The 15,955-nt window shown below is 41.5% G+C and overlaps 1 protein-coding gene across 1 annotated transcript in view; it reads right to left on the minus strand.

Moving 5' to 3' along the window:
* Positions 1–1,522: 1,522 nt before the first annotated feature.
* The window catches only part of LOC126336470 (protein singed wings 2), a 375,279-nt gene continuing 360,846 nt past the window's right edge, over positions 1,523–15,955 (minus strand). Inside the window, exons 9-10 of the mRNA XM_050000213.1 lie at positions 8,257–8,600; positions 1,523–8,199 (exon numbers count right to left, since the gene is read on the minus strand). Of these exons, the coding sequence (XP_049856170.1) occupies positions 8,418–8,600 (183 nt within the window). The 3' untranslated portion in view covers positions 1,523–8,199; positions 8,257–8,417. The remainder of the gene's footprint in view (positions 8,200–8,256; positions 8,601–15,955) is intronic.

Consider the following 15,955-nt stretch of genomic DNA (forward strand, 5'->3'; position numbering starts at 1 on the left):
GGAATACGATTGGAACGTGGTCAAAAAAGTAAGAACGACGTAATACTGATTACATTATTAACCACCGCCTACACAATTTGCTCAATACGAGCTACATCCTTAAAATGATGTGATCTCAGCAGTTCCGGTGGAATGTGAGCAACGTGTTCCTGTATACTGGCATTCAGATCAGGTAGAGACCGAATGTGTCCCTGATAAACGTGTTCCTTTAGATGTCCCCAGCGCAAAACGTCGCATGCATTCAGATCAGGTGATCTTGCAGGCTATGCATCTGGAAAACTTCGGGAGATAAGACGTTCGTGGAAGGTTTCATTAACCAGGGCTTTCAGACATTTCAGTCGGTATGCCCTCACAATACAGGTAAATAAAACAATTTCACTAATAGCGCACGCTATTTCTTCTCGATAGCCATGCTGTTCGCTCACGCTTTGGCTTGTCAAATGACATCGTGGATGTCGTACCGTCATACTATGTACAGCGCCAGATTTGCACCTGTTGGCTAATTGGAAGTAATTTGCTTACAATCGTAAATGGGTTTCGTATTAACGCATTAACATGTCTACCAAGTTTTACTGGCACACGATATTTGCATCCCACGTAGGATCTCCGTGAGTAGCTGCTCTTTAATTATAACCATCCGGTATTACCGTTCTGAGTAATCAGTCTTCTTCCTACGTAGATGTAGCCCCTTTAAGCTTAATATCGCCGACGGCGTGACCATTATTCACACAATGTTGAAACTTATGAAGGAAGTTATTGATTTTGCAGGCCGTATGCTGCAGAATCGAGGTGACTTTCTCGTCATATTGCAATATTTAGCTGTTAAGACCCATCACCATTTGCGGAAGTGGGAAATAATTCTTCCAGATTTTGTGTGAGAACCACTAAATACCTACCTGGCTCAGCCGGCCGCTGTGGCCGAGCGGTTCTAGGAGCTTTAGTACGGTACCGCGCAGCTCCTACGGTCGCAGGTTCGAATGCTGCCTCGGGCATGGATGTGTGTGTTGTCCTTAGGTTAGTTAGGTTTAAGTAGTTCTAAGTCTAGGTGACTGATGACCTCATATGTTAAGTCCCATAGTGCTCAGAGCCATTTGAACCTACCTGGCTCACAGATTAGCTGTGTGTTTCAGCGATTATAGTTAGTACAATAAAGAACTATCATAAGATTACAGCTGCACTTTATTTAGTGAGATCTACATTGGCGCAAACAGCAGATGGTTTTATTATCTGTAGATGAGCATTTGGTAGTTGATAGTTCAATAATTTATGGTCACTGAGTCTGCTTTCTATCACAGTTTACATTGATAAGACACTTTGAGTGACAGAATACGCTAGTTGCACATTGTAAATAAACCGATAGAAAGTGACTTACTTATCTAAGAAAACTTCTGAGACAAGCTCAGTCACTAATTAAAGCAGTATTATTGTGAACATGACAGGAACAGCAAAAATATTTTAATATCAGATTTCAAAAACGACAATGAGAGGGACATAAAGGGAAAATTTCAATAAAGACAGCACAAACAAAATAAAATAAAAGTTTATTTGATATATTAATTTCACCTTAAACTGTTGCTTCTCAAACAAATAAATAAAAAAATATAACACTATATCTATACATAGCCTCTCAATATAGGAAAAATACGTACTATTGCACATTTTTTGAGATGTCACAATACGTATCAAAATGACCAGCATTGACGTATGTGTCCATGGTAACATAAAATTGACAGTTTAGTACATATATACACAGTTATCTGATAAACAATAGAAACGTAAAGAAACTCAACAAGCACGTTTGCATGCTTGTCATGAAATTAATTTGTAATATTCAGTCTTACAACAATAGTTTCTAAAACAAAAATTAAAAATAAAGACAATACTGTTATATTAAGTCACAAACTAATTATATGTAATTTATGTGGTAACTTCATGTAATACTTTTTGGATAAACACTCACACTGTTTCTTTCACTATGCACAAAAATGTTGTTAATACTGTAATTTTATTCACTGTATTTGTTAAGGGAGTGTCTTATGTGTAAATAATGTTTGCTGAACGCGACTCCACCAGTTCGTTGCAATATCTATTGCAGACTGTAAATTCTTCAGGTCACTTTAGTTTCATAACTTTAAAAGACTAAAAAAAAAGTTCTGGCAGCCAACGCTGTATATGTATATTGTTGTTACCCCCCAAAAAATGCGTGCATGAGACGAAACAGTCACAGATGTCAAACATGTGAAAAACAAGCATGAATATGTTGAAAGGCAGGTATTTCTCCGCCTGCGAAAGGTAGTCCTAGAAAATGGCCTCTTTATTTACAAAACAAAGAAAAACTCGCAGTATATGATTTATGTTAGTAATAGCGATTTGAAAACCTCCCACAACGTTGGTAAACATTCATTTCTTTGTGAGTACTGTAAGAAAGAGGCAGCTTATTCAGATTCATTATTGAGAAGTATTACCTCTCAACGAGATTAACATTTTCGAAAATGATGAAGAACTTTTTCATTTTTCACAACTGAAAAAGAAAACGTAGAGATACCACATGCACTTGATAACTATTGTGTTGGATTTGACATGCAGCAGTTGCGAATCCTTGTTATGGAATACGACGAGTATGAAAGCCGTTAGGAAGTGGCACACAGATCTAAAAATTTGTACCCGGGGTGAATGAATATTTGGCTACTCTTTTCAGCGTTGTATTAGCTCTATGTGTCTGTCATGCTGTGACAACACTGAAGTTATCTGAGGTGGATGAAACTATTCAAAATCCCGAATTTTGGTGCAGGAAGACTTTTGATAACATTCACAACGCCTTGTGATTCTCTCCTTGGAGGCATCAGGATTCTGTTAGGCTCCAGCTTTCGCTTGTTAGCCACCAACAGACATACAAGCTATGTATTTAGCTTTTCTGTTTTTAAATCGTAGCTTAATTCTTAAACTCTGTGCGTGTTTTTCTATTTAAGAGGTGCAATCTCACGTTTGTGTAATTATAAACCGTTGTTTCAGGCGGTCTGTGCCCTAATTGTGATTGTTTTGTAAAACTCCTCGCCAAAATATTTATGCTGTTCTTAAACACAGGACCCAACGCGAGAATGAAATAACAGAGTAACAGAGAATAAACAGCATTGTTTGGAAGTGAAATGCAGCCTGTTGGATAAACGGGAAAGAAGAGACGAGAAGCATTTGAGATCTGGTGTCGCAGAATAGCTCTCAGAATTTAGTGATTTATTAACGCACGAAACGAGGAGGTTATCCGCAGAATCAGCGAGAAGATGAAGACGTTGAAGCATTAACTATAGGAAGGGACAAGCTAACAGGACGTCTTTAAGACATCAGGGGGAATGAATATCTTCTATGATACTGGAGTGTAGCGTAAAACGCAACATAAAATTGGGGGGGGGGGGCAAAGATTGGCTCAAAACCGTGACAGAAAACAAGCATGAATATGTTGAAAGGCAGGTATTTCTCTGCCTGGGAAAGGCAGACCTTGAAAATGGCCTCTTTATTAAAAAAAAATCGCTGTATATGATTGTTAGTAACAGCAATTTGAAAACTCCTCCCACAATGTTGGTAAACATTCATTTCTTTGTGAGTACTGTAAGAGAGAGGCAGTTTATTCAGATTCATTATTAAGATCTCCTCCACTAATGAACATGTATTAATAATTTTGAAGACATACATTGTAGAGCACATATTTAATGGACATTTCTATTCTTGTTCTGGTCGATGCTACCATTTCCCAAAATATGGAAAGCAAAGAGCTTGAAGTAGAAGAGATTTGTTTTACAGTATCGAAGATCAAGAATTGCTCATAACTCCTAAAGCATGCGCTTTAGAGTCCATGTTTACTGGACTTTTTGTTTCGAATGATCATTCCTGTCACATCCCTGAATATTGACCATTACTTCTGTGTATTTGTTACTATGTTTACGAAAATACCATATGTGTACGTGCTGTCAACTGAGAAAGAAATTTATTTTGTGAAATCGTACAAATTGATTTAATGTTTTGTAATTCAGGTTACAGTGCTTGCTGTTATCAAGAGATCTCTTGTCATTTTACAAGTGCGTGACCAAAAAGTGGCAAAATAATCCCTATTAGTGCTATCTCTCAGCTAGCACGTATATTTGGAAAAATTTTGAGCCGAGTTGGCAGAAGCCATCCTGGTTTGGAATAGGTTTCGTTGCGCATTGCAGCTGAAATTCGTTACAGAAATTCTAAGATCGATGGGTGATACTTTTCAGCAATAATTAGTAATCTATATACTTGAATTCTAACACTTCTCATAGTTTTCATCATAAGTATGGGATATTATGATGGCAGTATGAAATAAATAATGAAGAAATGTAATTTAAAATATATAGAGTATCTAGAATATCAACCGTAAGTGTTCATAATGAACACAGTTTCATGAGCTGCACTAAGTTTAACAGGGCTATCAGATCGAACAAAGATTAAGATCAACACAACCACTATTCGCTCAATTGTACTTTACAGACCATACATAAGGACATATAGGAAGTATGATAGAAAGGAAGTTAATAGCGTCGGAAAAGGACCACGAAGCTGATTCTCAGAGCTGTTAAAAGTGGATCAGTGTGCAGGTAGTTGGTTAACAGAAAAATGTGTGATACGATGTGTGCTCACCACATCATAAACATTGTGAGAAACAGATAGCTCCAACATGCTGGAGAAGTAGGAAGGACGTCTGAAATGGCAGTCACCAGAGCCTTAATGGGGGGAGGGGGGAACTACTCCAATCGTCGGATCAATTGCACTAGCGACGTTAGTTGAGAAGCGCTCCAACATAGGTTAGTGTTTCAGAAGACTGGGTGAAGGAAGAATCAAGTACACGCAGAGGATGGTTGCTTGTTGATCTTGCGAGTGGCACAATTTCCGATGTCATTTAAAAAAGTCAGATAATCTGTTCCGAAGTAATTGTGTAACTTACTGACAAACGGTAATATTATTAGAAACCAATTACTGGTACGGCCTCACAAATAAACACCACTCCTGATTTTGAGAAATAGGTGGGAGGACAACTTGTCCCAAAGGAAGGTCTTTGCTTGTTCGAGACGTGAAAGAGTTCCACAATGTAAATGTTTGCTGTGGTTCACACGCTTTTTTGGTCAGCGATTTTATGTAAGAAAGTCCTATTGATTGATCTTCAACTTTTTTCTTGCACAGCACGCAATTAAACCTTCTATAGTCTGAAACTGTAGCAACTACTACTTATGAATTGTTGGAATGTGATCTACCGTACTTATTGATTATGTGGACGTCTGTATAGTCGGTAACTCATCATTTTAAGGGGTATTCTATGAATAGAATCGATCTTGACAAAATTTCAGGTCTCACCCTTTTAAGATTTTCAACCATTGACATATTTCATTACTTTCTGAGTGTAGGTGGATTTCAGTGGAGCAATATCCGCTACTCATGCTTTGCATGTTTCAGGGATGTTCGGGAAAATGAATATGATACGAGTAGTTATGTAGGTGGCTGAAACAGACTAGTTCAAACTATATGTTGTACGTACGATGCATAGCATAATGCTTTAAAAGGTGTTCAGATACCGATAAATTCATGGACATACATCCTTTATGATTTAAACAAAACAGCACCAAGACTTTTCATCGACTACTGCAGGTTTCAACAGTTACTATGTAGCCAACTACCTGCAGAGTACTTGGGACACATTTCTTGCAATATGGACCGCTACCTGGGTATCAGCAGTAAAAATAACAGACATGCAACAGAATATTAATTACACAAACACAAATTCAAATAGGAACACGGAGTACAAATAAGCCACAACATCAGACATCAGATAGGCTGAAGATGAACAGAGCTGCTTGCAGTTCTGAATATGAAGGTAAGAGAGATGCTGTTCCCATAGTGTACGAGATATGGTGACTGAAACGTTACGTCCTGTTGCCACGTCCATTGCATTTAACGCAGGAAACTTTTTTGTCATTTTACAACGATTCTGGTAGTTTAATCATTAATGCTGGACGAAGTGCAGTCCTCATCAAATACAGAGTGTTCAAAAAGTAACACAGCCTTACGGAACAATGTTTCTCTCCCGTTGCAGGTGATGATTTTCGTTTAATTGTGAAAAAATGGGCTACACGTTACAAAAGAGAATATTCATTGTCACTCAGCACAATTATATCGCCATTCCGAAGTCTTCACATAGAGGTTTTGTAAGAATGCACCAAATTAACCTGCCACCAAGTTCCTGTACGACAGAGGACAGGAAATGTGCCAATGCAGCCAAAAGGAGCTGCATATTCTTTGGGTCCCGTGAAGTCTGTGTGACGCCCATTTGGTACCGTCTGGTCTTTCTGGAGGATACATCCACATTGTATTACCCAACTTTTAAATTGGCTCCCGTACAAAATTCGAGATGCACAAGAGTTGTCCTCTGGAGACCATGCAATACGTATACCTTCCCGTCACTGTCATATACAACGCCACATAGTTAATAATTCGACAGTTTATTTTGGTTTGACGAGGCATGACTCCATATTGATGGACATGTGAATGCACATACATCACTCATATGGGCCATGCAAAATCCATATCACAGTCTCCTCTGGATAGACAACAAGTGTGTGTTCCACGCGCAGTGTCACATAATTTCGTGGCATAGTGAACACTGAGCGCTACATACAGATGGTACAACAATTTTTAAACAGTAAACCTGAATAAAAGCACGTCGTTTCGGCAGGACCGTCTTAGAGCTCAAACAGCCAACCACATTTAACTTTCTTGGATCACAGTTCTAACGAACAACCCTCACACTACAGGGTGAAAAGTATTTAAACCGATAAATTCTGGGAGGTTGTAGGGGACATCAAAATAATTATTTTCCCCTAAAGTCATTTTTTACTATGAGGAGTATTTAAACCGGTGAAGGAAGATTTCTCTGGCGGCAAATTAATTAAACCAACAAACACTTTTGCATTTTTTTACGACCAAGAGACAACAACTAGGTAGCAGATACGGCCCAATTAAACAGTCCACAACACCGACTCACACATTAACTAAGAACCGAACTTGATGAGCGCTAGTAACTGTGGCATGTGGGTTATCCTCACTCCAAACATGCGAATTGTGCATGTTGAAGACTCCATCACCCCTGAACGTTGCTTCATCGATAAACAAAATGAGGATGGAAATGTAGGATGGATTTCACACAGTTCCAGGTACCACTGCGAAAACTGTGCTCTGGGAGGATAATCAACTGGTTCCAGGTTGTGGACACACTGTAAGTGAAATGGACGTAACAATTGCTCTCGAAGGACTGTTGTTACTTAAGAACCTTCAACATTGCAGCGCGTCAGCAATCGTTTGTTAATATATTAATGGACTGAGATCCGCCTCGATTGCGACGGGACACGGCCCATCGAACACATGCTGATGTGAGGTGGAGTGTACACCATTAAGTTAAGTTATTCTTTTGACTTTGTTCACATGTACTTTTATGTGTCATCTTTTTCTTTTATAAATACATAGCTATGCTGAGCTTTTAATTATTGACAAAGGTCTTTATAGACACTTTTGAGTTTATTGTTCTGAAGGAGGTGTAGTTATCTACACCGAAACCTAGGTAAACACTAGGTGTTTTTTCGCAATCGAGGCGGATCTCAGTCCATTAATAGACTGTTGTTACATTCGTCTGATTCGTCCCCATGTTACGTGCAATTGCACGAGTGCTGATTGAAGGATCTCGCCCCACATGCTGCAAGACAGCTTCGCCAAATTGCAGCGTTCTTACAGTGCGACGGCGCCCCTGTCCAGGTAATCGGCTAAATGACCCGGTCTCACGCAGACGCTGGTACACAGCAGCAAAGGTCGCATGATGCGGGATACGGCGATTAGGATATTGTTGTCGATAAACCCGCTGTGCAGCTCGTCCGTTGTGGTGCGCTACGTAGTACGCACCAACCATACCAGTGTACTCACTCCAGGTGTATCGCTACATTAGTAAACAGAGACACTGGTGGACAGCAGTTGGCTACAGCTGAAGAGCATAATACGGCCTCTAACAACTGAAGAGCGTAATACGGCCACAACAGGTTTAAATAATCCTCATAGGAAAAAATGACATTAGGGAAAAATACTTGTTTTGATGTCCCCTACAACGTCCCAGAGTTTGTCGGTTTATATACTTTTCACCCTGTATACCTGAATCGTAGACAGAATTTAAAGGATGTGTTTTTGCAAATCCTCGATAAACGTTACATGTATTTAAGACATTGGGGGGGGGGGGGGGCGCTTCTAGCAACATTTCTAATTCGGTCATCTGCCCGTAAGGCTGCGTTACTTTTTGAAATACTGTGGACGTGGCCCTGGGCGCAGGCAGGCGGGGAGCGGGTGGCTTGGCGTGTGGCTGGCGCCGCGGCTCAGGGCATCTTGCCGACGAGCCAGGGCAGCTTGCCGGTGCGCTTGAAGGCCCAGTAGTCGTAGCCCAGCTTGGCGAGGGCGAGAGCGATGAGCGCCGCGAGCACGCCGTTGACCACGTCCAGAGGCTGCACCAGCTGCTCCTCCGGCACGCGGCACACCGAGTTGCGCGACACGTCCTTCACCTGCACAGCACAGCACCGGCACCGGTTAAGGGACTGCCCCCACCAGGCGAATCCAGAGAATAATACACTGTGCGTCAAGAAAATGTGTACACACTTTGAACTGTCACAGACAATTTATTTCCCGTTCTACAAGGTTAAACATCTGCGAGAAAGTAATGTTATGTTTCTTCAACAGGTGGCAGCAGTGGCAAGAAAGTAACTGCAACATGGCGGACGTGCGTTTGAGCTCTGAAGCGCGGAAGCAGATAATTAAATGGTACTGGAAGTTTGAGAACGTAGCTGCGGTTTCTAAGACAGTGGAGAAGTGAGTATGGTACAGAACCACCTCCAGGGTTAACAATTACACGTCTACATCTACATCTACATGACTACTCTGCAATTCACATTTAAGTGCCTGGCAGAGGGTTCATCGAACCACAATCATACTATCTCCCTACCATTCCACTCCCGAACAGCGAGCGGGAAAAAAGAACACCTAAACCTTTGTGTTCGAGCTCTGATTTCTCTTATTTTATTTTGATGATCATTCCTACCTATGTAGGTTGGGCTCAACAAAATATTTTCGCATTCGGAAGATAAAGTTAGTGACTGAAATTTCGTAAAAAGGTCTCGCCGCGACGAAAAACGTCTATGCTTTAATGACTTCCATCCCAACTCGTGTATCATATCTGCCACACTCTCTCCCCTATAACGTGATAATACAAAACGAGCTGCCCTTTTTTGCACCCTTTCGATGTCCTCCGTCAATCCCACCTGGTAAGGATCCCACACTGCGCAGCAATATTGTAACAGAGGACGAACGAGTGTAGTGTAAGCTGTCTCTTTAGTGGACTTGTTGCATCTTCTATGTGTCCTGCCAATGAAACGCAACCTTTGGCTCGCCTTCCCGACAATATTATCTATGTGGTCCTTCCAACTCAAGTTGTTCGTAATTTTAACACCCAGGTACTCAGTTGAATTGACAGCCTTGAGAATTGTACTATTTATCGAGTAATTGAATCCCAACGGATTTCTTTTGGAACTCATGTGGATCATCTCACACTTTTCGTTATTTAGCGTCAACTGCCACCTACCACACCATACAGCAATCTTTTCTAAATCGCTTTGCAACTGATACTGGTCTTCGGATGACCTTACTAGACGGTAAATTACAGCATCATCTGCGAACAGTCTAAGAGAACTGCTCAGATTGTCACCCAGGTCATTTATATAGATCAGGAACAGTAGAGGTCCCAGGACGCTTCCCTGGGAAGCGTCCTGGGACATACGTGACAAATTCGAAATTCATAGAACAGTTTGTGATGTGCATAAAGGCCGAGCAGGGCGATCTCGCACAGCTACAAGTGATGATTCCACAACAGCAGCCTTGGAACTGTTTCAGTGTTCGCCTCAAAAATCTTCAAGGCAAGCGGCGCGTGAGAGTAATGTTGGTAGTATGCTGCGCATTCTCAAGAAAGGCAAGTTTCGTGTGTACATTCCAAGGCTGGTGCAACAGCTAAGTGACGACGATCCAGATCCAAGGTTAGAGTTTTGTGAATGGGTTCAGGAGATGGTGAGACGTGAAGCGAGATTTATGGGTAGCATAATTTGGTCAGATGAAGCCCAATTCAGACTCCATGGAACTGTCAATAGGCACAATTGTGTGTACTGGGCTAAAGATAATCCTCACATTACAGTTAAAAGCCGGCCGGAGTGGCCGTGCGGTTCTAGGCGTTACAGTCTGGAACCGAGCGACCGTTACGGTCGCAGGTTCGAATCCTGCCTCGGACATGGCTGTGTGTGATGTCCTTAGGTTAGTTAGGTTTAATTAGTTCTAAGTTCTAGGCGACTGATGACCTCAGACGTTAAGTCGCATAGTGCTCAGAGCCTTTTGAACCATTTTACAATTGAAAAGGCTGTGAATTTGTCTGGTGTAAATGTGTGGTGTGGTTTGTCTGCAAGGGGACTCACTGGTCCTTTCCTCTTTGAAGGTACTGTTACTGGAGAAACGTACCTAACAATGCTTGCCGACTCCGTATTCCCTGCCATTCGTGCATTAATGATGAGTTTTATTTCCAACAAGATGGCGTCCCGCCGCACTATCACAGGGACGTACGAGCATACCTGGATCACGATGTGCCAGGCCAGTGCATAGGACACGTGGGACCGATCATGTTTCCTGCACACTCTCCAGACCTCACGCCACTGGGTTTCTTCTTATGGGTCACAGTAAAAGATGAGGTGTACAAACGTAAACCACGTAACCTGGACACACTTTGGAATGAGGTTAAGGCGGTGTGTGCAGAAATCTCATTGGACACTTTGGTACGTTGTACAGAATCAGTGGTGACTCGTACTCAGAAATGTATTGATGCTGAAGGCCGCCAGTTTGAACATTAATAACATTTGCAAAGTAAATTTATTTTTGCAATTGGACTATCCATTTCCAGAAATGTAACATTGTAGAAATAAATTTTGTATGACGTTTCAAAGTGTGTACACATTTTTTTGACGCACCCTGTATATACATCAAGATGGTATGTCCGAGAGAACAGATACCATCGGTGACCATGAAGCTCGTTAGAATGAAATTACAATTAAATGAATACCCTTAGCTGCATACAGGAGTTGATATAAGTCAACTGGGACAGTTGAAAATGTGTGCTCCGACCGGGACTCGAACGCGAGATCTCTTGCTTACATGGCAGACGTTCTGTCCATCTGAGCCACCGAGGACACAGAGGATAGTGCGACTGCAGGGACTTATCTCTGGCACGCCTCCCGTGAGACCCACAATCCCAACTTATTGTCCCACCCTATATTCATAGTGCCCCTGCCAATTACATTCCTCGCAGCTTTTTGCCGAATCTCGTAAGAGTTCGGGCACTGTTTTTGGATCCGCACACAAGAGAATGGTCAAATGTCCGGTGAGCCTTAACAATTCGTTTCATTATAATTTCATTCTAACGAGCTGCATGGTCACCCATGGTATATGCATAGTTAAGGCTCACCGCCCATTCGTCATCTTCTGTGCGGATGCACAAACAGTGCCCGAACTCTTACAGGAACCGGCAAAAAGCTGCGAGTAATGAGTATAATGGGCAGGGGCACTACTTGTGACGTCCGCCCAGACCAAACGCAACAACGTACAAAGAAAAGTGATAGATAGAGCGTCTGCCATGTATGCAGGCGATCCCGGGCTCGAGTCCCGGTCGCGGCACAATTTTCAACTGTCTCCGTTGACTTATATCAACGCCTGTATGCAGCTAAGGGTATTCATTTCATTGTAATTTCAGAGAGTCAGTTACATGTCATTATGACAGTCCAACTATTTTCTTAAATGCTACACTACACTTCAAAGTGACACAGATACATAATACTACTTTGCAACATAGTCACTAAATCTCTACAAATAACAGTTGGTCCGTTGTTCCAATTGTTGAGGTCCTCAAAGATAAAATCCCGCTCCTTGCTTGCTTACGGTGTGATTCAAGAGCGGCTGTGCTAACGTCCTAGTCGCTGGAAAATTCTCTTTCCACCCAGCTGTTCTTTCGCTCTGTCGAAAAGAATGACTCGATATTGTCGACTGTGGGCGATGTCGATGGTCTCCCCTCCCGATCAGTACTACCCAAGACTGTGCAGCCTTGGGCAAACTACACTATTGGCCATTAAAATTGCTACACCACGGAGATGTGCTACAGACGCGAAATTTAACCGTCAGGAAGAAGATACTGCGATATGCAAAAGATTAGCTTTTCAGAGCATTCACACAAGGTTGGCGCCGGTGGCGACACCTACAACGTGCTGACATGAGGAAAGTTTCCAACCGATTTCTCATACACATACAGCAGTTGACCTGCATTGCCTGATGAAACGTTGTTGTGATGCCTCGTGTAAGGAGGAGAAATGCCTATCATCACGTTTCCGACTTTGATAAAGGTCGGATTGTAGCCTATAGCGATTGCGGTTTATCGTATCGCGACATTGCTGCTCGCGTTGGTCGAGATACAACGACTGTTAGCAGAATGTGGAATCTGTGGGTTCAGGAGGGTAATAGGGAACGCCGTGCTGGATCCCAATGGCCTCGTATCACTCGCAGTCGACATGACAGGCATGTTATCCGCATGGCTGTAACGGATCGTGCAGCCACGTCTCGATCCCTGAGCCAACAGATGGGGACGTTTGCAAGGCAACAACCATTTGCACGAACAGTTCGACGACGTTTGCAGCAGCATGGACTATCAGCTCGGAGACCATAGCTGCGGTTACCTTTGACGCTGCATCACAGACATGAGCGTCTGCGATGGTGTACTCAACGACGAACCTGGGTGCACGAATGGCAAAACGTCATTTTTTCGGATGAATCCAGGTCCTGTTTACAGCATCATGATGGTCGCATCCGTGTTTGGCGACATCGCGGTGAACGCTGATTGGAAGCGTGGATTCGTCATCGCCATACTGGCTTATCACCCGGCGTGATGGTATGGGGTGCCATTCGTTACATTTCTCGGTCACCTCTTGTTCGCATTGACGGCACTTTGAACAGTGGACGTTACATTTCAGATGTGTTACGACCCGTGGCTCTACTCTTCATTCAGTCCCTCCGAAACCTTACATTTCAGCAGGATAGTGCACGACCGCATGCTGCAGGGCCTGTACGGGCCTTTCTAGATACAGAAAATGTTCGGTTGCTGCCCTTGCCAGCACATTCTCCAGATCTGTCACCAATGGAAAACATCAGGTCAATGGTGGCCAAGTAACTGGCTCGTCCCAATACGCCAGTCACTACTCTTGAAGCTGCATATAACAACATCTGAAAATTACTTCCCACACCCCAATCCGTATCCAGCTACTAGCAACCTCCACAATGTCATCCTCACAATGAAGAGAATATACGCCACACCGTAATCATAAAGAATCATAAATTTTTTGACATCTTTCATTCACAGCTCGTACAAATATGAGAAGCTTTTGTAGTTATTCGTTCTTTACACATAATTATTCCATCCGTGTGGTAGTGGAGCAGAGGAAATCACAACTAGGAATATTTAGGAGAGCAGCATTTAGGAGAGCAGCATTCGTCTGACGACCAAGGAAAACCACCAGAATACCTAAGTCAGAATGGGGGATTCGAACTTTTCAGTTTATTTTTGGGACAATGTTCTGTATTTTCCCAGACGAAAATTGAAATTTTGGATTAGTTTATGTATGTTTGTCAGCTGTGCGATGCTTGTGTAGTTTAAGTCGCTATCGAGGCATGGAAGCCATATGTTGTGAATTACCAATTCTTAAATTTATCTATTTATGTTTCATAATTTTAATGACACAAGGTTAGTGATATGGCAGCAGCCAGTGGTTGGTGCGTAAATACAGGTGTTATTTTATGAGAGCGTCTCACGCGTGTTCTCGCATTTTACGAAGCTACCATTATCGCGTGGTACGGGTAGTTACAGTTAGACTTTGGCTGTTGCTTGTTCTCGATTTGGTTTACTCTCTGGGCTTGACGAACTTCGCTTTGTTCTGATCTTAGTTTCTGGCCGGCCGTCCCCTACGGAAGCTCGCTCGCTACCGGCCATTCGGAACTGGCTGCTTATTCCATCCGTATCCGCATCACCATCTGTGCTAGTGAATACTAACTTTGTTTCTACGAATTATCGAGTACGATAGAAAACTATCCAGTTGGATAATACAACAAAATATAACGTAAATATGTGTAAAATGATTGACGCATTGTAGACCTATTTTTATCAGATACAATCATCAAGTACAATTACAATCATAACCGCTTCCACCCGCTCGTTGGCCATCTTCCGAATCTACTGAATCTACAAGGGAAACGGACAGAAACTCCAGATTAATGTTTTAAATTCTTTATATTTTTGACAGTTATTTTTGTAAATGACGAAACTGAAGTGAAAACTATATACCTATACATCAAAGGTGACATTTAAGAACAGACTGTTGTCAAGCTAACCTAGAGACCAAAAACCAAAGAACCATATATGCATACGTAAGTGATAACTCGCTTTTCATACTCTATGCTCTAGATCCAAGGGTCCTCCATAATTATGTCGAGGTAAAACAGGTAACATCTTTAATGTAAAAATGTGTGAAAGGTTATAAATCACTCTAATTGCTATATTTATTATCTAATTACATTTAGAGTTTTCCAGATAATGTATCAACGTAAAAATATTGGTCGCATCTAGCGCAAAACGGGAGGGAGATTAGGATTTAGCATCCCACCAGCGACAGCATCAGTACCAGAGAAGCACAACTTCGAACTGGGAATCATCACGGTGTTTTTCCTTTACGCCATTTAGGAAAACCACAGAACATTAATCTGTGTATGTTCTGTTCTCTGGTATAGTGTGGCTCATATCGTGAACGTCCTGTTAGCGAAGTATCGACTATGGGGTATGGGTATGAACTACAGGTATATATTTCGATTTTTACCCACCGTCACTTACAAGCAGATGTGGCAAAAAATTTACAGATTTCAAAATTTGAATGTAGACCCTCTCTCATTCTGCTGTTGTACATATTCTGAAGATGGCCAATGTAGTGCCGAAATCGGTTTACAAGTGTAATCATTTTCTGTAATAGTATCTAAAATAAAACGACGTGTGCAATGAAATACTTATGATTGTAGAACTGTATTTATTTTTTATTTTAACAGCTGATTTCAAACTATTTTTAGGCCTCCTCCGACTTATAGATAGGAAAAGAAATTGTCATTAAGCACTGTTACAGAATAGCCTATAGGCTATGGAAACTAGGTTGTAATTATGCTAATATAAGATGTATTTAGCTGAGCGTAGTACATATAAATTTTCTTTTATAGGATTTGAAATACGTCATCGTAGTATAAACACAAAACCAAAGACATGGAGGTATTGCATATAAATACAGATATTGTACTCTCAGTTTAGGTCCTTTTGTGAATGGTACACTAATTGATATAAGATGTATGATGTGCGTACCTAACCACTACGGATGTATAGTCTTTATTATTCTGTATGTGGCCTTACTTGATTGCTCACTGATTCAATAACGCTCAAAGAACATCTATCACTGATTAGGGATTCTGCATTCGTCCTCTATGTCGATATATCACACAGTCGTTTATCCTATGCTAGGAGAATATACTTACGTAATATTAAACATTCACACACATAACAGTTACTTAAAAATCATCATGTAGTCTAGTCAGACAAATGATCTTTTTGTCACACGGCTACGGTTTGTAATGTAACAGATTAAACGACGACAAATATTCATCCGCAGAATCCACCTAAATATTTTTAAAAAATGAAGATAATGTCTGAATATAAATGATTTATCGAATGTTTACTAAACATTGTCAGTTCATTTGT

Source organism: Schistocerca gregaria, chromosome 1 (genome assembly GCF_023897955.1).
Source record: "Schistocerca gregaria isolate iqSchGreg1 chromosome 1, iqSchGreg1.2, whole genome shotgun sequence".
Lineage (NCBI taxonomy): Eukaryota > Metazoa > Arthropoda > Insecta > Orthoptera > Acrididae > Schistocerca > Schistocerca gregaria.